The sequence below is a fragment of the Aotus nancymaae genome, unplaced genomic scaffold (assembly GCF_030222135.1).
Source record: "Aotus nancymaae isolate 86718 unplaced genomic scaffold, 86718_ANA_hifiasm-v0.15.2.pri h1tg000020l, whole genome shotgun sequence".
Lineage (NCBI taxonomy): Eukaryota > Metazoa > Chordata > Mammalia > Primates > Aotidae > Aotus > Aotus nancymaae.
In genome coordinates this window covers 44,826,033-44,851,453 of record NW_026988432.1, presented here as the reverse complement: position 1 = coordinate 44,851,453, position 25,421 = coordinate 44,826,033, and the positions used below count along the sequence as shown (strand labels likewise).

General features: G+C 39.1%; 1 protein-coding gene and 1 pseudogene across 3 annotated transcripts in view; one reads left to right on the top strand and one right to left on the bottom strand.

The window, feature by feature from the left end:
* Window positions 1-5,163: 5,163 nt before the first annotated feature.
* MEP1B (meprin A subunit beta) overlaps window positions 5,164-25,421 on the top strand; it is a 30,099-nt gene continuing 9,841 nt past the window's right edge. The window contains exons 1-10 of one of the 3 annotated variants that reach the window (XM_012447274.2): window positions 5,164-5,344; window positions 7,309-7,327; window positions 8,212-8,256; window positions 8,340-8,383; window positions 10,974-11,052; window positions 18,789-18,906; window positions 20,058-20,236; window positions 22,678-22,896; window positions 23,542-23,694; window positions 25,183-25,398. In XM_012447274.2, the coding sequence (XP_012302697.1) occupies window positions 5,282-5,344; window positions 7,309-7,327; window positions 8,212-8,256; window positions 8,340-8,383; window positions 10,974-11,052; window positions 18,789-18,906; window positions 20,058-20,236; window positions 22,678-22,896; window positions 23,542-23,694; window positions 25,183-25,398 (1,135 nt within the window). In that variant the 5' untranslated portion in view covers window positions 5,164-5,281. The remainder of the gene's footprint in view (window positions 5,345-7,308; window positions 7,328-8,211; window positions 8,257-8,339; window positions 8,384-10,973; window positions 11,053-18,788; window positions 18,907-20,057; window positions 20,237-22,677; window positions 22,897-23,541; window positions 23,695-25,182; window positions 25,399-25,421) is intronic. The other 2 variants (XM_012447275.3, XM_012447276.3) reach the window with 2 other exon arrangements.
* Window positions 11,578-16,656, bottom strand: LOC135276089 (clustered mitochondria protein homolog; annotated as a pseudogene).

Sequence of the window (25,421 nt, the reverse complement as noted above, 5' to 3'; positions counted from 1 at the left end):
TCTTTGGTAAACATTGACTAATATAGTAACATACTACAATTTTGAAAAATGGGGTAAAAGATGGTAATTTAGGGGAGGGACTTGGAAGATCTGTGTAAAATATGTGATTTAGTCTACTCAATACCAGGCAATGCAGATGTCTTGGGAAGATGTCTTATGAGCCCTTCTGCCCCTTAGTTGGCTGAGCTCCAACTAAATTGAATTGAATTGAATTGAATTGAAATTCAAATATATGTACCTTTCTAATATGTTAGGAAAATGTTTGCAAGATTTCATAAAGAGCTACTATTGGGAAATTCATGACATAACTTACAAAAACTTTTTTTTTTTTTTTGGAGACGGAGTTTCACTCTTGTTACCCAGGATGGTGTGCAATGGTGCGATCTCGGTTCACCGCAACCTCGCCTCCTGGGTTCAGGCAATTCTCCTGCCTCAGCCTCCTGAGTAGCTGGGATTACAGGTACGCACCACCATGCCCAGCTAATTTTTTGTATTTTTAGTAGAGACGGGGTTTCACCATGTTGACCAGGATGGTCTCGATCTCTTGACCTCGTGATCCACCCGCCTCGGCCTCCCAAAGTGCTGGGATTACAGGTGTGAGCCACCACGCCCGGCCCCAAAAACTTCTCAAGAATCACATTTCTAACAGAAATATGCTTTCCTGATGGTGCCAGGGGATCTCAGAACAGTATATAAGTCCTATCATCTCAGTATTGGGTTTCCTGTTGATAATATTGCCTGGGGAGAAATGAACACCAGAGGTGGACCAGTGACCAAAGGCAGAGACAGTTTCCTGGGATCAGATTCTAAATGACATGATGAAGCTTGTAAAGGCTCCCTAGGGGCAGAATACACGTGATGGAAGCTGGAGGTATGTTAGACTAGCCAAGTGTAGCTTCCACAGTAGAGCTTCATTGACAACCTCAGAAAAGAACAAACTATAAAAGATATCTATTTATTGTAGGCAAAATAAATGTTTTGGAATTGGATTTCTGCCATGCCTCAATGACTTTCATGAGATTCCTAGTGAGGCTCTGCCCATGTCCTGTAATTAGGGTTCAAAACAGACTCCAATATCCTGGGAATGATTGCTTCCTGTTCTTCCGGCTTCCACTTTTCCTAACTTCAAATATGAACTATCTTTATCAACACAGAGAATTCACTCAGGTGTTTCAGTTACAAATCTTAGCTCACAGAAACAACTAAGTGTCTTTCTTTCTCTCTTTTTTTTTTTTTTGAGATGGAGTTTCGCTCTTTTCACCCAGTCTGGAATGCAATGGTGGGATCTCAGTTCACTGCAACCTCCACCTCCCACGTGCAAACAATTCTCCTATCTTAGCCTCATGAGTAGCTGGGATTATAGGCACCTGCCGCTGTGGCCAGTTTATATATATATGTGTGTGTATATACATATATATATATATTTTTGTCTTGTTTTGTTTTGTTTTTGAGACAGAGTCTTGGTCTGTCACTCAGGCTGGAGTGCAGTGGTGCAATCTTGGCTCACTGCAACCCGGGTTCAAGTGATTCTCCTGCCTTAGCCTCCCAAGTAGCTGAGATTACAGGCATGTGCCACCACACCTGGCTAATTTTTTGTATTTTTAGTAGAGACAGGGTTTCACTGTGTTAGCCAGGAAGGTTTTGATTTCCTGACCTTGTGATCTACCCGTCTTGGCCTCCCAAAGTGCTGGGATTACAGGCGTGAGCCACTGCACCTGGCCAATTTTTATATTTTTAGTAGAGATGAGGTTTCACCATGTTGGCCAGGCTGGTCTTGAACTCTTGACCTCAAGTGATCTGCCCTGCCATGGCCTCCCAAAGTGCTGGTATTACATACTTGAGCCATCGTGCCCAGCCTGTCTTTATTTTCCATAATCATACTTTTTTTCCTTTTCCTTTTAAAATTTTTACTGATATATAATTGTTAATATTTTGGGGGTACATATGATGATTTGATACCTGTATACAATGTGTAATAATCAAATCAGGGTGATTAGGATATCCATCAGTTCAAATAATTCTCTTTTCTTTGTGTTGGGAACATTTCAAGTAATCTTTTCTTGTTATTTAAAAATATATAATAAATAGTTATAATTTACCTTCTGTACTATCAAATACTAAAACATTTTTTAAATCTAACTGTACTTTTGTACCCATTAACCAACTTCTTTTCATCTCCTTCTCCTCCCCTTCCCTTCCCTTCCTAGCCTCTGTAACTACCAATCTACTTTTTACTTCCATGAGATCTTATTATTTTAGTTTCCAGATATGAGTAAGAACATTTGATATTTGTCTTTCTGTTCCTGGCTTATTTCACTTAATGACCTCCAGTTCCATTCATGTTGCTGAAAATGACAAGATTTATTTTTTATGGCTGAATAATATTCCATTGTTTATATAGACCACATTTTCTTTTTCTTTTCTTTCTTTTTTTTTTTTTAACTTTTTTTACTTTTTTTTTAAAGATGGGGTTTCACCATGTTGGTCAGGCTGGTCTTGAACTCCCAATCTCAGGTGATCCGCCCGCCTTGGCCTCCAAAGTGCTTGGATTACAGGCGTGAGCCACCACGCCCGGCCTAGACCACATTTTCTTTATCCATTCATATGTTGACAAATACTTAGTTTGATTCTATATCTTGGGTATTGCAAATAATGCTGCAATAAACGTGGGAGTGCAGATATCCCTTCAATGTACCGATTTCCCTTCTTTTGGATATATCCTCAGCAATGGGATTGCTGGATCATATGGTAGTCCTATTTTTAGTTTTTTGAGGTACCTTTATACTGTATTCCATAATATCTCTACTACTTTACATTTTCACAGTGTTCAAGCCTTCCTGTTCCTCCACATCCTTTCCAGAATTTGTTATCTTTTGTTCTTTTGGTAATAACCATTCTAACTAAGATAAGATGATATCTCACTGTGGTTTTGATTTGCATTTCCCTGATGATTAGTGGTGATGAGCATTTTTTCATATACCTATTGGCAATTTGTATGACTTTTTTGAGAAATGTCTGTTCAGGTCTTTTGGTCATTTTAAAATCAGATTATTTGTTTTTTGGTATTGAGTTGTTTCAGTTCTTTATATATCTTAGTTATTAATCCCTTGTCAGATGGATAGTTTGCAAACATTTTCTCCCATTCTGTGAGTTGTTTCTTCACTTTGTTGAGTGTTTCCTTTGCTGTGTAGAAGGTTTTTGGCTTGATATAATCTCATTTGTCTATTTTTGCTTTGTTGTCTGTGTTTTTGAGGTCTTACCCCCCAAAAGTCTTTGCCCAGAACAATGTCCTAGAGCATTTCTACAATGTTTTCCTTGAATAGTTTAACAATTTCAGGTCTTACATTTAAATCTTTAATCCATTTGGGGTTGATTTTTATATATGGTGAAAGACAGAGATCTAGTTTTATTCTTCCATATATGGATATCCAGTTTCTCAGCACCATTTATTAAAGAGACTGTCCTTTCCCCAATGTAAGTTCTTGACGCCTGGTTTCTCTGGGTTCTCTACTCTGTTCCATTTGTCTGTTATAATAATTGATATTTTAGGTTCCCATTCACATAGGTGGCAAAACGTAATTGCAACCAATTCAGGATTCATGTTTTTACCCTTAGGTTGTGCCTACCCTTAGTTAATAGTCCCAATACATTGAGAAGATCCCTTCTGATCTCTGATGTTATCTATCCTCACAGGCATTCTCGGAAACATCAGTCCCTCTGTCTGGTTCTTATTTGTGATTCTGTGCAGCCTGCTATGGAGACATCCTTATTCCTATCCACATGGCCCTTCAGGCATGACAGCTTTCTCTGATACTTCTGTGCTTCTTTTGGCCTCAGGAGTTATTCTCCTCTTTCCAAGATGTGCCTTCTTCTGTAGAGTCCCTTTGCTTCCTTGTAGCTCTAGTGAAGAAACAAGCCCATTTGATTTTGGATCCTACAATATATCTGGGGGATCTCAGGGATCAAGTAAAGAACTGATTTATAACTGCAGTTTTCAATTTTTCCTTTTAACTCTCATCATATCCTCACAGGGTGGGAAGGGCTGGCTTGTACTCTATAAGCAACTTCTCAAATCCCTTGTCTATGCTACATGTCTCTCTCTTTTTTTCTTTCTTAACCCTAATAGCTACACGTCTCTTGATAGCCTTCCTATTAGCACAAAATGGGGTGAAGGCTAAGCTGGAGAGGGGAAGGGAAAAATAAAAAAAATAGGTTTTTCTTTTTTTGAGATGGAGTGCACCTGTTGCCCAGGCTGGAGTGCAGTGGTGTGATATTGGCTCACTACAACCTCCGCCTTCTGGGTTCAAGTGATTCTCCTGCCCCAGCCTCCTGAGTAGCTGGGATTACAGACATGCACCACCATGCCCAGCTAATTTTTGTATTTTTAGGTGAGATGGGGTTTCATTGTATTGGCCAGGCTGGTCTCGAACTCCTGATCTCAGGTGATCTGCCTGCCTCAACCTCCCAAAATGCTGGAATTACAGACCTGAGCCACTGCGGCCAAAAATTAGGATTTGAAAAATATTATCCTGCATCATGAGTAAGTTGAATATGAAGCCATGGAAACTGAGAGAGCAAGTTGTTTCTAAAGAGAAATTATCCCAAGAAAAGGAGGAAAAAGTGAGAAAGAATTAAGAGATGGATTGGGAACATTATTTTATTAGAAAATCAGTGACCATTCCTACCTTTATGTCCCATGTCCCACCAATGTTTGCTTGTTGGGAATTTTTAGGCATGAGGTATATTGCTATCTTACTATTTTATATCTGAATAACGGGTATGCCTGATTTCTAGCACCACATTAGTGGATTTTATAATTCAATAAATTATAGGCACTTAATAAAATTTTATTAAATAAATGAATGATAAAAAGCAGTGGACATAACTGGATATATTAAAGCAGCATGGGGCTATATGAGCAAGGAGGAGTTTCATAAGATTAAGATTAAAAATTAATTTGATATATATATTTTTCGCTCAAGTGGTGTTTAGTAGTCTCGGGGACCAGTACATATACATTACAGAATGTATTTCATTAACATGTCTCAGGCAGGCACTCAACTATTGACACAGGAAACAGAAACAACCCAACAAATCAACTCTGCAGAGCTGTGTTAAAGATTTTGGACTTTCATCCCTTGATTAGAGGTCTTACTACAGCATCAAGCTGGCCTGCAATATGGATCACTGAGATCAAAGGCTATAAGTTACAATGTTTGCCTTTAAAAAAGTCAGTTCAACCCTGCATGTTAGTTAGCAACTTGCAACTGGAAGCTACAACATGGATTTATGGAACCTGCCTTGGTTTCTGTTCTTGGATGCTCTTCTCGTGATTTCTGGCTTGGTAAGGAAACAATATATAGAAAAGAATTTAAAAATTTTGGGACAGTTGATATTGATTGTTAAAGAACAACTGTTTGTTAATTTTTGGTCTTTTTATACATCTCAAAATGTTGATCTCAAATGAGTGTTTCTTTTTGGAGAGTAGGGGTGAATAGGGTGTAGGGAGTGACAAATAGCCGCACCAGAGTAGAGACATTGACATAAGGTTATGTTTTCCTTTTAGTTTCACATTGTGCAACAATTTTTCTTTTGATAAGATTATAAATGTGAATTTTGAAAATCATACCATTTTTACTGCTGAATGAAATGCAGATTGCTGTGCAGTAACTTGAGACATGAATGAGTGTCACAGGCACCATCAGTAGTTATAAAGTTTTGTAACATGGTATTTCTCTCCTACTTCTTCATCAATTGAGACTAATCTTTCCTATCATGTAGTTTGTATCACAAACCAACCCAATGTTTTAAATGAAGTTTCAAACGGCTGGTGAAAAATCTTCAGTTGTTATTTTAAAATAACAATTATTATATTGGGCTGATATTTATGAATAGGAACTAGGGCATTGCAAACAAGAGATACTGATGAATATGTGTTAAACTGTAATTAGGAATAAATCCTTGATAACTTTGTTCTGCAGGTGCACTGGCATTCCTGTATGAGTGTGTGCCTGTGCGTTGTTATAGGGTGAAACATGCAAAACACTTGTTAATGTCAAAAATGATGGTAACCCCAACCATCCAGTTCATTCCCACATTTTGTTAAACACTCCAAACGATTCTAGTATTTACATATGTAAGCTGTATTTGAATAAAATTGTACTTTACACTTTTTTGACAATTTATTACAGCTTACAACGTGCTTTCTTTCACATTATATCCTGTAACCCTCACAATACCCATGCAAAGCAGGTACTGACCGTATTTTATAGATAGTTTGAGTGCCTGGAAGGTGAACTGAATTACTCTTAGTTAGTAGAAATGGGAACATAACCCATACAGTCCTATGAACTTTTTTATTCAATTACACTAAGACATTTCTCAGGTTTACTTCTTTTTTTTTTTTTTTTTCTCCTTTGGACATGTAGTCTGAATTTCATTGACCATTTGTGGAGAATCTATTTTCAGAAAAAAAAATTAATCTCAAAATTTAACCATTGTTTTTTTCTTAAATATTTGGTATTGTCTTTGAAGACAGAATTATTCTGGGAGACACATGAAAGTAAAATAACCTGATCAATGAGTCTTGAATAAAATTTATTTTTAAAGTATTGTTATAAATTATTGCTGGGCGCGGTGGCTCACGCCTGTAATCCCAGCACTTTGGGAGGCTGAGGGGAGCTGATCATGAGGTCAGGAGTTCGAGTCCAGCCTGGCCAACATTGTGAAACCCTGTCTCTACTAAAAATACAAAAATTAGCTGGGCGTGGTGGCAGGCGCCTGTAGTCCCAGCTACTCAGGAGGTTGAGGCAGGAGAATTGCTGAACCTGGCAGGCGGAGGTTGCAGTGAGCCAAGATTGTGCCACTGCACTCCAGTCTGGGTGACAGAGTGAGACTCTGTCTCAAAAAAAAATTACAATATTATTTCAGCATTGGGAATAAATTATTAGATTTTTCACACATTGCTCCTCGAATGCTTTAGAAAATCATGTGTAAACTGAGCACTTATTTGAGAGCTAGAGTCTTATGTTCTACCTTCCTCCCCCAAGTTTTGAAGTTGGTTTCTTGTTTCCTTCACCTTCAAATTGACTTAACAGGCAGTTCCATTTTTCATATGAAATGAGAAGACCTTTTGATCAAAAAGTCATCTTAGACTTCAATTTAGCGACCCTAAATACATGTCAGAAAGTAATCCATATTATTAATGACAAAATAAACAAACAACAAATGGTTAGATATAAACTGACTCCAAGAAGGCCATTCTTGGGTATTATAATAATATTTTTTGTTTATGTGTTTGTTTCTCAGCCAACTCCAGAAAACTTTGGTGAGTCTATTTTGAGTTTTGTTCTAGGTTGTAGAGAACCTTGGACATATATAATGCTAAGCATTATACATAATTACATATGCATAATTGATGCATAATTGCATTGAACTTTGATCTAACACTGGATTCTTTTGATTTATGAAGGGATATTTTATTGTCCATGTTGCAGGATTCATATACCCAACAGAAAAATAGAAGGTGGTTTGGGAAAGGCCTAGAACAGCGACTGACACATAGACATCCCATAAATGCTTGTTATTACTGTTTTTGTTATTTTGTGTCAAATCAGATGGACCTAATAATACAATCTACTCAGTGTTCACTTTATTGTTTTTGTTATTTTGTGCCAAATCAGATGGACCTAATAATACAATCTACTCGGTATTCACTTGCATACTCAGAGATTTGGCTATATTATATATCCTTTTGCAACTTAAAATAACAATTCAAGTTTAACTTAAAAATTTTTGCTTGAAAGTTCCAAGGTATACTACTAGCAAGTGATATACATGTATGAGTAGATTGGGCTAATTTGACCAAATTTAATCATTTGTTTCCTATTTAATCTAGTCTTCTAGTGTTTCAAATTCAGCTTAATAATATACTGAGAAACCAATTTCTTATTCCTGAAGTCATTTGACGTTCCAGAAATATGGATAGGACAGAATACATACACAAAACCTCTTTAGATCCCAACCTGGCTCATAGGAGATTCTTAATCAATCAATCAATCAATTAATCAATCTATGTTGAGTCAGAATCTAGTAGTCACCTGAGGGCAAAAAGAGACTCGCTTAGTTCTGATTATATAAATGATAAAGATTTTCTCTTTTTATAAACATGATATTCAATGTGTTTTCTTTTTGTTGTTGTTTTAATTAAAGACATAGATGGTGGAATGGACCAGGACATATTTGATATCAATGAAGGTTTGTGGACTTTTTTTACATCATCTCTTAAGTAGAGAGTTTGAATCCAATTTGTTAACATGAATTTTTATCCTCACTCTTAGGTTTGGGACTGGACCTTTTTGAGGGTGACATCAGACTAGATGGGGTGAGTTGAAACAGTGTGAAGAAGAATCTTCCATTAACTACTGGAAGCCAAATTCAGAGTAACTGAGAAAGATTAGACAGCATGAATTTTGTTAAGCCCAACTATCTCTAAGGGCACAGAATCATGTCAACACATTTATTCAATGAATGTATTATACTAGAAAAAATGCATACAATTGTGTCTTCATCTTTCATTACTCAGATTTCTGTGTGATTCAAGCCACCATAACTCATTACATAGGTCTTAGTCTTATTGATTTGACTGATTTTCATTGGAGCCATATGACATTTTCATTTTGAAATAGGATCTCACAGATTCAATCTAGTGGAAGCAAAATTAAACTGAATTTGTAAACATCTTCAGTGAATCAGGCTTTTTACCACAATGAATAGATTTTGTGACTTCTACCCTGGCCTCAGCTAAAAATAATGTTGCCAAGTAAAGACCCTCCCAAACCTATTCATAAAGAGTGCTGATTCTCATCTAAGTCATCATGCCACACAGTTAAACACAGGTATCTTACATGTAGATTTGGGGGACTAAAAAGTTCACTACCATAAAAGCACTATTTTTTTTTTCAGCATTCTCTCACAGAATGGAAATAAGCACTATTTTTTAAAAGACAAGATATAGTTTATTGTCCACTAGATCGCAAAAGATTAAGAAACTTAACACTTACTATCCCTTTTAGTGATGATAAAGAGAAACCAGGATGCTTGTTTTGGAATGTGTTTATAGCATGTTGTTACATTGGACAGTGTATAATCTTGAAAAAAAGAGAGAAGACAATTTGACAAGAGCCATCATAATTAAAAATATGTACACCATATGACCTAGAAGTTATCGAATAGATCTTTTCCTTTAAAATTCTGCTCTTCCAACACAGGCCTGAGTCACTCCCTTCCTTCCTATGTCATAAGCACCAACATCCCTCACAACCTTCCCACCCTCAGGAAACAGAGCTACAGTGTCCCAGGCTTAGTCCTGAGCCTACTCTTCTATCTGTATTCTCTCTTGATCTCACCTTGGGCCAGGAATTTAAATGTCATCCCCATGCCAGTGACTCCAAAGGCCTATCTCTGGTCCTCTCCTTTCCCTGAGCTCCAGACTGGTCTATCCAAGCACTAATTTGCCAGCTCCACTTGAATGTCTACAAGACATCTCAAACCTAAGGTGTCCTCTGATCAGGCAAACTCTGATCTTGCCTCCAAACTGTCCCTCCCCACTCTCCCCTATCTGTAAAGTCATCCTCACTCCCTGACTCCACTCAACTGAACACATAAAAACTTTAAGAGTCACCTTTGCTTCTCCTCTCTCCTTCACTTTCCATCTTGCCTGTCAGCAAGTTCTGTCATTTCTAGCTCTAACATACACTGCAAATCATCCACTTTTCTCTATCACTCTAATTCAGGTCTCATCATCTCTTGCCTGGCTTTTCCCATTAGCCTCCTAATTTGTCTTTCTATTTCATATATTGTTCCCCTATAATCTTTTCCACCCTGTTACTTGCCCTCATCACCTACAGCAAAATCATTTTTCAAACAGGCAGTGACTTCATTCCTCCTCTTGGCTTGAAACTCTTCCACAGCTGCCTATGGGTTTAGAATCAACTCCAGATTTAGCCCTAGCCCTCTAAGCCTAGCATGACTTAGCTCCTGCTTCCCTCCCCTCCCACCCCTCTCCTCCCTTTTCCTCTCCTCTTGTCTCATCCGTGCTCTCTCTTAACTCATTAGGCTACTGGTCTTAACACATATTCAAAACATACCAGGCATATTCCCACCTCAGAACCAGAGTAACTAATGTTCCCTCTGCCTTGAACCACCTTCCCAGGACCCCTTTCAATGCTGGCTCTTTCTTGCGATTCCTGTTTCCCCTTAAATGTCATCCCTTCAGAGAGGTCTGTCTTGATCACTCCATCTCATATACTCCCTCATCCCTGTGCCCTTGTTCACACCTTTCTTTCTAATTTCCTTCCTATTATCCCACCTAAACATTTTTTTCCCATGCTCTTTTCTCTCATCCACTAGATAAAAGCTCCATGAAGCCAGATACTTTTATTACCAAGGAATCTCTATTCTCTAGAACAATATTCAATGTATTGACTGGATAAATACATTAGTAAAATATTATTCATTTTCTAGTATACAGTTTAAAATCCTTTAAAAATTTCTGAAAACTTTGGCCCAGCTCATGTGTGACTTTCTGATATTGTGCGATCCAGATTATCAAGATATTGATATCACTTTTTTCTTGCATATTTTTAATCTTTAAGTGTAAGATACTAACCTATAAATCTACCAATATTTGTAGTTCAGATTTCCAACAATTATTTTCTACATTATTCCTTCTTCAACTATATTAACAAAATTAATGATAGAAATTAGTAATTTTCTCCTAGAAACTTTGTTATATTATGATAAAAGTAGGACTACACACACACACACACACACACACACACACACACACACACACACACACAGTTTGTGCTGAGAGAGCTTTAAACTTCATTTATTTCTAGATTAACTACTAATTGTTTCCTAAGTTTTTGTCTTATTTGTTTAACTAGCCCTTTCCCATTTATTTTTGACAGGCACAGGTTAGAAATTCCATCATTGGAGAAAATTATAGATGGCCTCATACAATTCCATATGTTCTAGAAGATAGCTTGGGTTAGTATGCATCTTGGAGTATCCATAACTAATGTATATTTCTGACAGAATATGATTACAGTGTTTCAAAGGGTGGGCTTATATAGTCTTTAAGGTTTTGTTTGTTTGCTCTTTTGTGTGGCTATGTGCATTTACTTAAAAAAATAAGCAAAATGAACAATAAAAATAACCTAAGTGATTCTGTCTGAAATATTTACAGTGTCTTGACCAAGATAGCAATTAGTTCAACCAACATTTATGGAGAGCCTACTTTGTTATGCTAAGGACATAACGATTAAGGAGCCAGTCTTTTTTTAGGGGGAGGGGCTCTGAATCACATATTCATTGAACCAGTGCAAAAACATCTTTTGGGGAGCAGGCAGGCCAGGCCAGGGTCCTGGGAGGATGCTGGGGGTGTGGTGGGGTGAAATATGGAAGAAGAGAACTTTGCTTCCTCTTCTGATGGCAGGTACACCCCTTTTCCTGGATTCTGGATTCCTGGTGAGTGGGGCCGCTGACTGTCCATCTGCCTGTCCCCTTCTATTCCTACAAGCTCAGGGAAGAAGGGTCCTTGGAAGCCAGGGGCTGGGAGTCCAGGTTCTCTGGTGCCCGCATTGACTCGGGCTCTGTGGCCATGGTTTCCTCGGCCTTATCCCTGTTTCTGTTGGCTTCCTGGAGCTGGTGTCACCATGTCACATTGGCGTTCAGATTCTCCAAATCTTTTTGGCTGAGAGGAATGAAGAGGGTGCCATTGATGCCTTTGAGCTGCTCCAAGACTCTAGTCATGCCAGGGGCTGTGAAGTTGAGGGGTGGGATGTTGTTGCTGGAACCATTGCGGTAGATCTCATTGATGGTGTGCTGCAGGGCCACGGCCAGCTCGGTCAGGCGCTTGAGGTACTCTGAGCTCTCCTTGGTCTTCCCCTGGTCCTCATTTAGGTGGGTCTTATGGAGGGTGTGCAGCCTTCCTTCTCGTGCTGCAGGGCCAACTGGAACTCAGCTTTGCTCTCACAGACCCGGGTGACAAGGTGGTGGCCAAGGGCCACCTTGAGGGCCTTGGGCCCGTGGTATGTGGTGCTGACAGACAACGCGCTGTCCAGGAAGCATGGTGACAGATTGTACGCCATCACCCTGTGCAGCACCCACCCGATGTTGTCCAGCAGCTCCACCTCGGTTGTCTTTTTTTTTTTTTAATGAGTTTTCTCATATGTATAATTGATCATAGGGTAAACCTTAAAATAAAGAATGGCTCCCAGTGAGCCCATCAGTGTGGGCCTGCACCTGTTTAACAAAGTGTACAAAGCAGTGCACATGAGGTAGCACTTGCAGCGTGAGGTAGTGGGTGCCACGCAGCAGGCTTAGGACCAGGGACAGCTGCCTGCTGGTGAAGCGGTGCAGGGCCAGGTGCATGTTTTCCTGGATGGTATTGGGGTGCTTAATGCCCATCACTTGCACGCTCATCAGCACTGCCTTCTGCTGGCTTCTCAGGGCCTCTGCGCACTCACCCATGATGTAGTGGAGGCAGGCGAGGGGGCACAGGCAGGCACACAGCTCCATGTGCACTGCTCCATATACTCTGCTAAACAGGTGCAGGGAAGGCCTGACTGATGGGCTTACAGGGAGCCAGTCTTTTTTTTAAGGTTTCCTCTATGATCAGTTATACATATGAGACAATGCACAAAATAACCAACTAAATACAACTTGAGGAACTGGCATTGTTTTATCAACATTTTGTTTCTCCAGGTCAGGAACTTAAACAATAACAACCCACTAGCTTTTATTATCCTCTTTTCATACAATAAATAATGTTATCAGTTTAGTATTCAAATGTTAAAAAGTCAGAAGAATCAAATCCAAAACTAAGGACAGTTATCTATAGAAGAAATTTAATTGTGTTGGAAAACTCTAAACATGGTCTTCATTTTATCTACTGACCAGTGACAATGTCACTGACCAGCATTAGTTTAGAAATTGCTAAAAAAAAAAAAAAAGAGCCTGTAATCCCAGCACTTTGGGAGGCCAAGGCGGTGGATCATGAGGTCAAGAGATCGAGACCATCCTGATGAACATGGTAAAACCCCGTCTCTACTAAAAAAAAAAAAAAAAAAAAAGAAATTGCTCTTTGGGGAAAAGTTTGGGTAGAAATTCTGCTATAGTTTTTCAATTTCTAATTTTATTTTTCATTTTTGGTTTTTTTTTTTTGAGACAGAGAATTGCTCTGGAATGCAGTGGCATTATCTCAGGCTGGAGTGCAGTGGCACAGTCTCGACTCACTGCAGCCTCTATCTCCCAAGTTTCAGTGATTCTCCTGCCTCAGCTTCCTGAGGAGCAAGGATTACAGGAATGTGCTACCACACCTGGCTAATTTTTGAATTTTTAGTAGAGATGGGGTTTCACCATGTCAGCCAGGCTGGTCTCGAATTCCTGGCGTCAAGTGATCTGCCTGCCTCAGCTTTCCAAAGTGCTGGGATTATAGGTGTGAGCCACTGCACCTGGCCTGCTATAGTTTTTAAAAATTTCAACTTTTATTTTAGATTCAGGGGCTTCGTGTGCAGGTTTGTTACATGAGTGTGTTGCATGATGTTGAGGTTAGGGGTACAAATGAACCCATCACCCAGGAGTTGAGCATAGTACCCAATGGGTAGCTTCCCCAACCCTTTCCTCCCTCCCTTCCCCTTCTTGTAGTCCCCAGTGTCGTTCTTATCTTTACATCCATGTATACGTAATATTTAGCTTCCACTTATGGCAGAACATACAGTATTTGAAAACCCTGCTATTTTCCTTAAAGATCATGCATTTCAGTGGATACTCACATAAAACAAGTGAATAATAATAGAATGGAATAAACATTACGATTAGTGATATGTTCAAAAAGCTATGGGAGCACATTGGAGGGACATTAAACTCAACCTGGATAGAAAACATATTCATTATAAGCAGATGACAGTAGATAGCAGGACTGCCACAAAGGTTGTGTAAGTTGTACACCATACAACTGACATGGCCTCCTAAAGCTGGTGCCATCATATCAACTTGGCTTTCAGATTCTCTAAGTCTTTGTGACTGAGAGGAATGAATGAAGAGAATGCCACTGATGATGTAGAGCTGCTTCAAGATGCTGCTCTCAGGTGGCTCAGTCAGGAAACAAGTAGAGCTGATACCAGGTTTATGTTCTTTCTGTTCACCAGGAGGCATTTATTTTCTTGTGTGAAAGTGCTGTTCACTTATCTGGCCAGCCAGCAACTGCAGCACCTGCTCAGATGTAGTGCCTCTTTCTAATCGGCTCACAGGCACCATGTGGGCTAGTGTGGCCTCTGATAGCAAGGGAAGGTGCTTTAGCCAGATGGACCATGATCTGCTAAGGCTTGGAGAAGGGAGAAAACCCTGAGCTGGAATTTAGATTAAGAGTGAGGAGGTAGGAAGTTGAGCAGGTAGGCAGAACCCAGATGGGGAAGGACCTGGGTCTTTCCTATGTTACAGAACTTGTTGTGTATACTAATAACACGGAACCACCAAAAGTATTATTGTGGTAGTGAGATTGTTAAAATTGCAGTTTAAAATAATCACTCTGGTCGAAGTATAGAAGATGTGTCATTAGTGAGGTAAAAAGAAGGTAGGGAGACCAGCTAGAAGACTACTGAGTAAATTCAGAGAAAGAATAAAGAGATTCCTAACCAAGACTCTCTCAATAGGGATAGACAAGAGTAGATAAATTTAAAAGCTATTTAGGAGGCATTTGTTAGATTTGGTGACTGACTGTAAGAGATCAAGAAGAAGGTGGGCCTACGTAAAGATTCTAGTGCCTGGGATTCAGTTTTGGGTAACCGAGTGGATGGTAATGTCTTTAACCAGCATGGAGAATTTAACCTTGAGGAGCATGAGACAGAGAACTACGGTGGATATTTGTTTTTGACATGCAGAATTTGAAATGCATCAGGGTCACTGTGGTGGCGATACCAAAGTGTTGGTATATGGCCTGGTCATTCAAGATTGAGAAATGTTTGGGAGTCATTGGGATGTAAGAGATGGTTGAAGCCATAGTTACGGATGAGCATTTTACACAGTGCCTTGCATATAACAGGTCTCCGTAGATAACTGGATTTTACTGATTTATCCTGGAAGTTTATGTGGAATAAGTAAGACGATGGTCAAGAGTGAAACTCAGTGCCATGTTTTGGAACTGGTATAGAAGGAACATCTGGTGGAAGTTATTGAGAAGGGGGAACTGGCCAGAGAGATAGATGAAAAACCAACAGTAGGGTAGGGAAAGCCAAGGCAAGAGTAGTTAACAGGGCTGGAAGATTTAAAGAGCACACGGAACATGAGGAGAGAAAGATATTCACTGACTTTTGGAATCAGGAACCTGAAAGATTTTGAATATATATATTTTTTGGCTTAGTGTTTTGATTAAAAAATTTTTAAGTTCTTTTGTTTTAAACCAACCTTCCTTTCCTCCCTCCCTCCCTCCCTCCCTCCCTCCCTCCCTCCCTCCCTTCCTTCCCACTTTGTCACCCAGGCTGGAGTGCAGTGGTGTGATCTTGGCTCACTGCAACCTGTGCCTCCCAGGCTCAAGTGATCCTCCCACCTTAGCCTCCCAAGTATCTGAGACCACAGGTACATGCTACCATACCTGGATATTTTTTATATTTTTGGTAGAGATGGGGTTTCACCATGTTGCCCAGGCTGGTCTTGAATTCCTGAACTCAAGCAATCCACCTGCCTTGTCTTCCCAAAGTGTTGGGATTACAGGCGTGAGCCACCACGTCCAGCTATATTTCTTTCTTTTTTTTTTTTAAATCCATTCTCCTAACTATGTTCCATGAAAGATTAGGGAGCTTTAATTTTATATATCTCTTTGGCCATTTTTTCCCCATGTATTTTAACCAAAGCCCTCTAACCTTATGGACTTTATTTAATTTTTTAAACAACATTATAAACAACATAATGAATGCCTTGAGGACAAGAGCTATTTTTCATCTTGCAAACTGGAGGATTACCATAGTCTCTGGCATATTATATGTAGTTAATAACATTTTTGAAATAAATTGATAAGCATTTGTGTGTGTGTGTGTGTGTGTGTGTGTGTATATATATATATGAAATATGTTAGGTAAAAATTCAGCCTAGATCCTACTATCCAAACTGTGCACATTTTTACATAGTTATAACTATGATGTCTTAAGTTTTTTGTTCTAATTTTGTTCACTTAATGTTATTGCATTTATTTTTGTATTGTATAGTCTTCTTACTAGAATCAAACTTCAAATTTTTATAGACCAATTTTTAAAAATCATATGATTTTGATTATTTCTTGTTTAGAAAATACCTTTGTTTAATGTTGTAGAATTCAACTTATTTTCTATGTAAGAAAAGTATCCTTACATTTCAGAAATGTATACCATCTTCAAATGACTCAGACTAAGAAAATTACTAAGTAAGGCCACTCTTACAGGTAGCAAAAGTAAATACCTATGAAGGGTTGATTCTGGAAGGCCCTATTGCTCAGATTCTAGTAGGTCAACCTGTGAAATTCTACCAGTAGGGCTGTAGTCTTTGAGCTTGAACTTCAGATGTTACCTGGCTGGTAGATGCAAATTCCCTGAAAGGTGTAACACTCAAAGCAGCCATTTATACTTTCCGGGGCCTAAGTTATAATTCCTTGCCTTAGTGCCAAGGAAGAAAAAGCAGTGGGGGATGCTGAGGGTAAAGAGTTGGGGATGGAAATGAAGGGGAAGGTGCTAGAAACTGGAAGGGCCTACTAAGGGGAAACAATCCTGAACAGCTGCTTACTGAACCCCTAGGATTGCCAGCAACTTGCCTCATTTTCCAAAGCCTGGAGAGTTCTATGACATGATTTCAAGTGGAGCTTTCTGCCTCTATGATGTAAGGTTAACTAAGGCCTTTGGTAAATAAAGGCATATGGAAAATAAAGATCTTATCTTGGTTGAGGGCCTCAGTGTTTATCAAGCTTTCACATGTTACTTTATTTATTCAACACAGGGAAGAAAGTATCTTCATTAAGTATCAATAAGTGGCCTAGACTAGTATGATCTTTTTACATTTTGTTTAAACCAGTGATATGGTGGTCAGAATGATCATACCTTAATTGAAGGAAACATTACATTTGAAATAATAACCCAAATATGATACTTATAGGACAGAACATTTTGAATGCTACAGCCATATGTAGATACACACACACACACACGTGCACATACACACTCACACTTTGCACACTATTTCAGGGTGTTCATAGACGTTCCCATCTCAAGGTCTTCAGATTAAAGGCCCAGCTGCAAGGACTTAAATGAGTATTGTAGCTTCTCAGATTAAGTATGTGGTGGTAATTTGTTTTGATTGCCCGTGATCCAATGCCTAATGGATCCAATTTTTAATGCTCCATTCTTTAAAATGATAAAAACAATACTCAATGATGAAAAAAGATTTTGATGACACAGTATTTAGAGAAAAAACAGTTGGTAAAATGCTATGTAAATGATGACTTTATTTTTAATAGAAATATTAATATATGTATATAATATATGCATTCAAAGGCAAAATGATAGGATTTTAAATTTCTTTTCATTCATATCAATTTTTTAACTTATTTATAGTAATAGTGTATTATTTGTGTGGTATTGTAAAAGTCTGAACTTAGTGCCTTTTACAATTTAACGGATTTTAGGGTCTATGTGAATCCTGTTCTTGATCTTCTTAGACCTGCCTTGACAGAGGCATACCAAGTAATCTTCCTTGAACGTCTATGCAACGGTTACTCAAGAAGGGAGAAAGGAAATGAACGTTTGACAGATGCTAATTTCATTTGGAATTTCACCTTTACTTTCTCTTATTATATTCACAATACCCTGCAAAGTTGATTTTATTTCCTCCCTGAACTGATAATAACACCAAAACTCCAAAGGTTGATGGTAAAAGTTGTATGTTAAAAGTTAAGTGGTGAGGATAGGGAAAAACTTAGGTGCGTCTGGCTCCAAAGTCCAAGCACTTTTCCCTCTGCCATACTGTCTCCCACCTCCTGGCAGGCTACCATCTTTCACTTTACTAGACTTGGCCCATGCGGTGCTTCTCCATGTGCATCTGATACATGCGCTTCCTCCTGGTCACTCACAAGTTTATTTTCCTGCATGTTGGTTCTTCTAAGCCTCTGCCTTGTTTGAGGTCCATATCCACATCATTCTTATCTCCAAAGCATTAGCTCTTACCCATATTTTGGGCCCTGAATTCACTTGCAGAGCTCATGAAAGCTCTCTCTAGAAAATGCACTTTGCATATGTAGATATGCACACACACACACACACACACATATACTACTATTTCAGGGTGTTCATAGACCTTCCCATCTCAAGATCCTCAGATTAAAAGCCCAGCTGTGAGGCTTTAAATACGTATTATGGCTTCTCAGATGAAGTATGTGATAGTGATTACTTATTTTGATTGCCTGTGATACAATGGATATGTTCTCTGAGGTAAAGAAATGCATTTTTATTGTTTAGTAATGCACCATTAATGAGTGCTAGAGAAATATGAGGCCAAATAAGGAATCTGAAGAATAAGCAGATACTATACTGTGTATGATATTCAATGGATAATGAATTTTAATTTCTGTAAAAATAAAAGACTCAACATTCATGAAGGAACTAACTCATGATAAGCAATATATTGCATGGCCTGCTTTCATGGTGGATTTTTCAATGGTGATTGTTTTAATAAGTATATTTTTGTTTGTTTTCTTCCTTCAGAAATGAATGCTAAGGGAGTTATCCTCAATGCATTTGAACGCTATCGCCTAAAAACATGTATTGACTTTAAGCCTTGGACTGGAGAAACAAACTATATATCAGTGATCAAGGGCAGTGGGTAAGTTGAAGACTTAGTCTTCTAAGGCTTCTAAGGAGAACTCTAGTGCCTTGGACATTACATTATAGCAATCGTCCTAGGCTCTGACCTTTAGGAAGGGGTGGGGACTTTTTTGCTAGTTGCTGGAGAGTAAAAGACAACTGGATCTAGTTTTCATAGACATAGAAATTATATTTTCATACATACAACCACCTTTAGACAAGATGGATGGGATCGCATGCCATCAGACCCGCAACCTTGTGAATTTCAGCCTGTTTCTAATTTACATACTGTTTATCCCTTTCAAGTAAAAAACATGTGTATGTAGGCATGTCCACGTCTGTATTTAAATTTACTTTAACCTAACCACTCATTTCTTGAGTTAAGAAGGCAACAGTATTATTTGTCTTGAGCTCGGCAATTCTGAGTGGTTGCTGTCCCTGTAAAGCCCTTGTTAATGGGCACAGGCACACCCAGGAGGATCTCAAAGACTTTGAAATTCACAGGAAAAACCAGGACTGGGGGATGATTTGCTCTTATGTAATATTTGGCATTAGGCGAACTTCTTTAAAGATCACCTAGTCTGTAAGGTTTTTTCATATTATATAATACCTGGTATATTAGATCATTCTTGCATTGCTATACAGAAATACCAGAGACTGGGTAATTCATACAGAAAAGAGGTTTAACTGGCTCACAGTTCTGCAGGCTTTACAGGAAGCATGGTGTTGACAGCTGCTCAGCTTCTGGGGAGGCCTCCAGAGCTTATAATCATGGTGGAAGGTGAAGGTAGAGCAGGTATGTCACATGGCAAAAGCAGGAGCCAGAGAGAGAGTGGGGAGGGGAAGGTGCCACACATTTTTAAATGACCAGATCTCATGAAAACTCACTATTGTGAAGACAGCACCAAGCCATGAGGGATTTGTCCTCATGACCCAAACACCTCCCACCAGGTTCCACCTCCAGCACTGGGAATTACAATTCAACATGAGATTTGAGTTAAGGACAATTATCCAAACTATATCACCTGTGTTAAGAGAGAAATGCACAGTGTTCAGATAGAAGAGTAAAGGATTAGGTGGGTAATGAAGTGGACTAGGCAGTGGGGATTCTGCCCTGAGACCCCAGATTGTAACGTCCTCTTCCCCCTTTCTTGTAAACTCTTCTATAAGTTGCTGGTCTTCAGTAGGAAATAGGCGGGTTGGGAGGCAAGAACTTTCCATCGGGGCAAACTGTGACCGAATAGCAACGGTTCAACACGAGTTCCTCCACGCTCTGGGATTCTGGCATGAGCAGTCGCGTTCTGACCGGGATGACTATGTCAGGATAATGTGGGACAGAATTCAGTCAGGTACATTTCTCTTGTTTTCCTACGTTTTTAGTTAAGGACTGAATTTCTAAGCATGTGTCCTCTCTTGTCATCTGTGGCAACTGTTAATGATTTTAAGACTTTGATGTTTTGATGTCTTATTTCATTCAGCTCTAACTCATTCTGAGCTATTGGAGCACTAGTATTCCAGAACTCATATGAGGTAGATATGCCCATAGAAACTGGTTTTGTGGTTCTTAAAGCACATTCGGTCCCACAATATGTTCATGAGTGTTCTGTGAAAAGGGGTCTGTGGCCCAATTTGGCAAATCCTCAAGTCTGAGTCCATCTTGAGCTGCTATAACAAAACACCACAGACTGGGTCATTTATAAAAAACTGAAATTTATCCCTCATTGTTCTGGTGGCTGGAAAGTCCAAAATCAAGGGGTGGGCATTTGATGAGGGCCTTCTTGCTGTGTCACATACCATGCAGAGGGCAAAAGGGCAAGAGAGAGTCAGAGAGGAAAAACAGGGCCAATCTGTCTTTACAAGGAATCCAGTCCTGCAGTAGCAAACCTACTCCTGCAACAATGGGATTAATCCATTTATGAGACAGAACCCTCATCGCCTAATTACCTCTCAATAGGCCCCACCTCCAACACTGTTACAGTGGGGATTAGGTTTCCAATACATGCTTTTAGGGGGACACATTCAAACCACAGCATCTAGGTTAAAAGAAATTAGACTTATTTATCTTGCCATACTGCTTAGAGTCTTTATTAGGTGGACAGGAATTGTAAATCTCTAAGAAAACAAGCATTTCTCCAAATGATTTGATCATGATCTACTTTCTTCTTTTTGCAGAGTAGCTTGTAGAATATTTGGATTTATTGTTTCATGGAACAATTTTCAGTAATAGTTGAATAGCCTGAACTGTTGGTGATTTTGTGTTCAAAGTCACAAAGTCTTAATAACCATGTCTGACTAGAGTTCATGTTTTCCACATTCCACAGTGACACTCAGCTTCCTCATCTGTCCTGCCTGTATGGGGTGAGGCAGAGGAAAGGGCATTGCTATTATGTCTGAGGCACTGTGAGGAGTGCCCTGTACAAGGTCCCCTGACACCACAGTTCTTGAAATCATAGCTCTTGCTCTTCATCTCCCACCTCTTGTTATCTCGAATGGGGTCAGGCATAGCAGCAAACTAAAAGATTTCTTGAGAAAAAGCAGTGTTTAGCTTTAATCCACAGCCACACTCTTTAGGATTTCCAAAGTCTTATTTTAATCAAAACTTTTGCCCACATTTGATAACACATCTTTATGTTTTGGAGATTAGAACCACCTCACTATGCCCATAGAATCATTCCATTTCAAGTTGGAATCAGTTGCCCATTGGTATATGCTAAATAGCCTGGCATCTTCTCTAAATGTATTTACTTTTGTTTATTATTATTATTTTAAACTGACAAATCATAATTGTATATACTTATGGGGTACAGTGGTATTTTGACATGTGTACACAATGTGGTATGACTAAAACAAGCGAATTAGCATAGCCATCCCTTCACTTATCATGAGACATTTGAGATTTCTTCTCTTAGCAATTTTGAAATATACAATACACTATTATTAAATATATTCATTATGCTTTATTTATTTCTTTATTTGAGACAGAATCTCAGTCTGTCACCCAGGCTGGAGTGCAGTGGCGCAATCTCAGCTCACTGCACGATTCTCCTGCCTCAGCCTCCTGAGTAGTTGGGATTACAAGTGCCTAGCACCATGCCTGGCTAATTTTTGTATTTTTCATAGAGATGGAGTTTCAACATGTTGTCCAGGCTGGTTCACCATGCTTTAAATACATCTGCACATATTCCAGTAACCATGAATTATGGTCAGTCAATAACCACATGTCAGTGCTTTCTAATGACTCCTTTCTGGGATAACTAGAAGGTTATCATTCTCAGGTTCCATCTGACCATCTCTTCAAAGTCTTGTTACTCCCATCTCCATCTACTGTGAATGTCCTCAGCCTCCCATCATTGTTGGCCAATGCCCCGACTGGTTCAACAACACTTGTTTTTTTTTTTTTTTTTTTTTTGAGACAGGGTCTTACTCTGTCACTCAGCTGGAGTGCAGTTGCATTACAGCTCACTGCAGCCTCAACTTCCCAGGCTCAGGCAATCCTCCCACCTCAGCCTCCTGAGTAGCTGAGACTCCAGGCATGCCCCACCATGCCCGGCTAATTTTTAAACTATTTATTAGAGATGAGGTCTCACTTTGTTGCCAAGGCTAGTTAACAACACTTTTTAGAATCCTCCTTTTCACAAGCAGTTCTTATAGGCTTAGACTAAGGTATCACAGTTCTAAGCTTGAATATTATATTGTAAGATGGGAATAATGAAGCTGTTGTTAGTTGTAGCAAGAATTGCTTGTGTTAATTATGTTAACATCAAGTAAAGATTTTTTATTTATCCTTTAGGCAGAGAGCACAATTTTAACGCCTATAGTGACAACGTAACAGATTCCCTGAACGTTGCCTATGATTACACTTCAGTAATGCACTACAGCAAAACTGCATTCCAAAATGGAACAGAGCCGACAATCGTCACAAGAATCTCAGACTTCGAGGATGTGATTGGCCAACGAATGGATTTCAGTGACGCCGATCTCCTAAAATTGAATCGACTATATAACTGCTGTATGTGACAGGTTCTTCGAAATGACTTGTATTTCCCTCTGTTATGTAGGAAAAAATGATAGTCTGTACCATTTTGTCAAGCATTGGTGGGGTTTCTGAAATTATAGAAATGTGATGTTCAGGAAGTAAACAGAATAGCACTCAGATCTCCATCTACAACTTGGAAGCCGCATTTTTCTTTTCACCACATCTGCTGTTGAGATCTAAAAATAAATTGGGTCCTGTAGAAATATGCCTCAGGCAGGTTTTTAAAGCTGTTACCAATTCAAATGTGGATCAGATTGATACTCACACTTCTTCTTAGCTAAAATGATATGTATAGTTGTAATATGAATGGGATCAAATCATCTGGATTGTGGCTTAATGATTCGAATAACTAGGGGAGTGTAGACTCAGGTTTCTACAAATTAGATAATTTTTGTAAAAAGACTTGGGGCAGGGAGCTTATTCAGATCTACAGAATTAATTATTTTCTTTGTAGGGGTTCTGCAGATAAAGAGTGATCTTTAAGCCACCATCACCCAGAATCAGCTAGGCGTCCCCTGTAATACCATCCTAGCATTTCTAACACTGTGATAAGTTCAGTTTTTGTTACTTAGATTATCATGCTGTATGAGTGTCAATAATAGTTTTTTGCTTTTGTAGCCTCCTCGTTGAGTTTTATGGACTCGTGCAATTTTGAACTGGAAAATGTGTGTGGTATGATCCAAAGTTCAGGAGATAATGCTGACTGGCAACGGGTTTCGCAGGTTCCCAGGGGGCCAGAGAGCGATCACTCCAACATGGGCCAGTGTCAAGGTAATAGGAGTGAGATGCTCCTAGATTGTATACTCAGTGGCAATAGGCATGTACTTCTCTACGAAAGAGTGGGATTTCACCTCTGATTTCTATCAGAATTATTAATAATTATCCATTAGATTACTACTAAGAAGTAGGCCTTGCACCTTATAAAGACATTATTAATTTCTTTGCTTTTCCTTTCTGAGTTTATTTTTCTTTCTATAAGTCAGAGCTGGGTTCTGTGACGCCTCTACCAGTGTGTTCCCATAGGAGCATATACCAGACTGAGCCTCCTGCATGGACTCTTATCTCAGGGGCAGTACTATTGTTTTCTAGAAGTTTGCAGAATTCAAGAGACTCTTTCCAGTGGACAGCAGTAGGCTGTGAACTATTGTTTCAGAACTGTAGCTGGATGTGATTATATGCTCTTGTTACAAAAATATCTAAAAAGCACAGTTTATTTAATTTTCTTCAGATGCATATCCTTTTCCATCTTCATTTTGTTTTGCATTAAGTAGTCATTTGGCTACAAGCACCAAATTTTTACTTATTTGCTTATTCTGGCAACAAATATGTAAAACTAGACTTCAGAACTTCGGGCAAGTGCTTAATAGCTCAGATGATCTAGGCAGGAATTGGAGGCCTCTAAGGACAAAAAGGTGCTTTTCCTTTTCTTTTTCTTTTTAAATGAACATTTGGATAGAGGCTAGTGGTCCTACTTAGACCAGAGGAAAGTAGATAGGGAGGGAGGGAGGAAAGGAAGAAGAATCCAGACCAGGTGGCCGTCACTTTTTGCTGTTTAGAAAGTGTTAAAAAAAAAAAAAAGGGGGTGGGGGCAGGTCAGCCAAGGCCCTGGTTTCCTGGTTGGACTCTCGCTCCTGTCTGCAGCATGTGTTCACCTCTCCAGAAAGACTACAAGTTCATGCTGAATTAGCCTTGGAAGACACAGATACTACAACTCTACCTACCCAGGTTTCAAACCCTCTTTTTGACTTTAATTTCCATGTTCCTTTTTTGTATTCTCAGAAGGGGAACAACCTTCTTTAGCATCTTTTCCAATGGTAGCTCTTCCCACTTGGAGCTGGACCAGGGCTGTGGACATTGGAAAGGCGTCCCGTGTAAACTCTACCCTTTAGCCCTGCTGTCTGGGCATGACCTGAAGCCTTACAGTGGCTTTTTTAAAAAATTAGCATTTGATACTTAAACTTGCTATATCGTTATAGCTCATAGCAAATGAAGATAAGCAAGGATCAGTGCCCACGGAAAACTACTATTGTAAGTAAACGTTTTATAAATAATAGAGAGGTTCGAGTTTTATACTGTTATGTCAATCTGCTAGCTTTTGCAAGTGCCGCATATGTAGCTTAGGCTTCTGTTGTTTCTCCCTTGCCATTTATACATGGATGTTACTTACGCCTTGTGTAAAGAATCTAGCTGCCGCCATTAACAAACACACATTCCTATACCCAATATCTGTTTTCTATCAATTCTGCTTTTCTTTAACAGGTTCTGGTTTCTTCATGCATTTTGATAGCAGTTCTGTAAATGTAGGGAACACAGCAGTGCTAGAAAGTAGAACGCTGTACCCTAAAAGAGGATTTCAGTGCTTGCAATTTTACTTATACAACAGCGGAAGTGAAAGTGATCAACTGAACATCTACATCAGGGAGTATTCTGCAGACAATGTGGACGGTGATTTAATCCTTGTGGAAGAAATAAAAGGTACAGTGTCGACATCTTTGTTG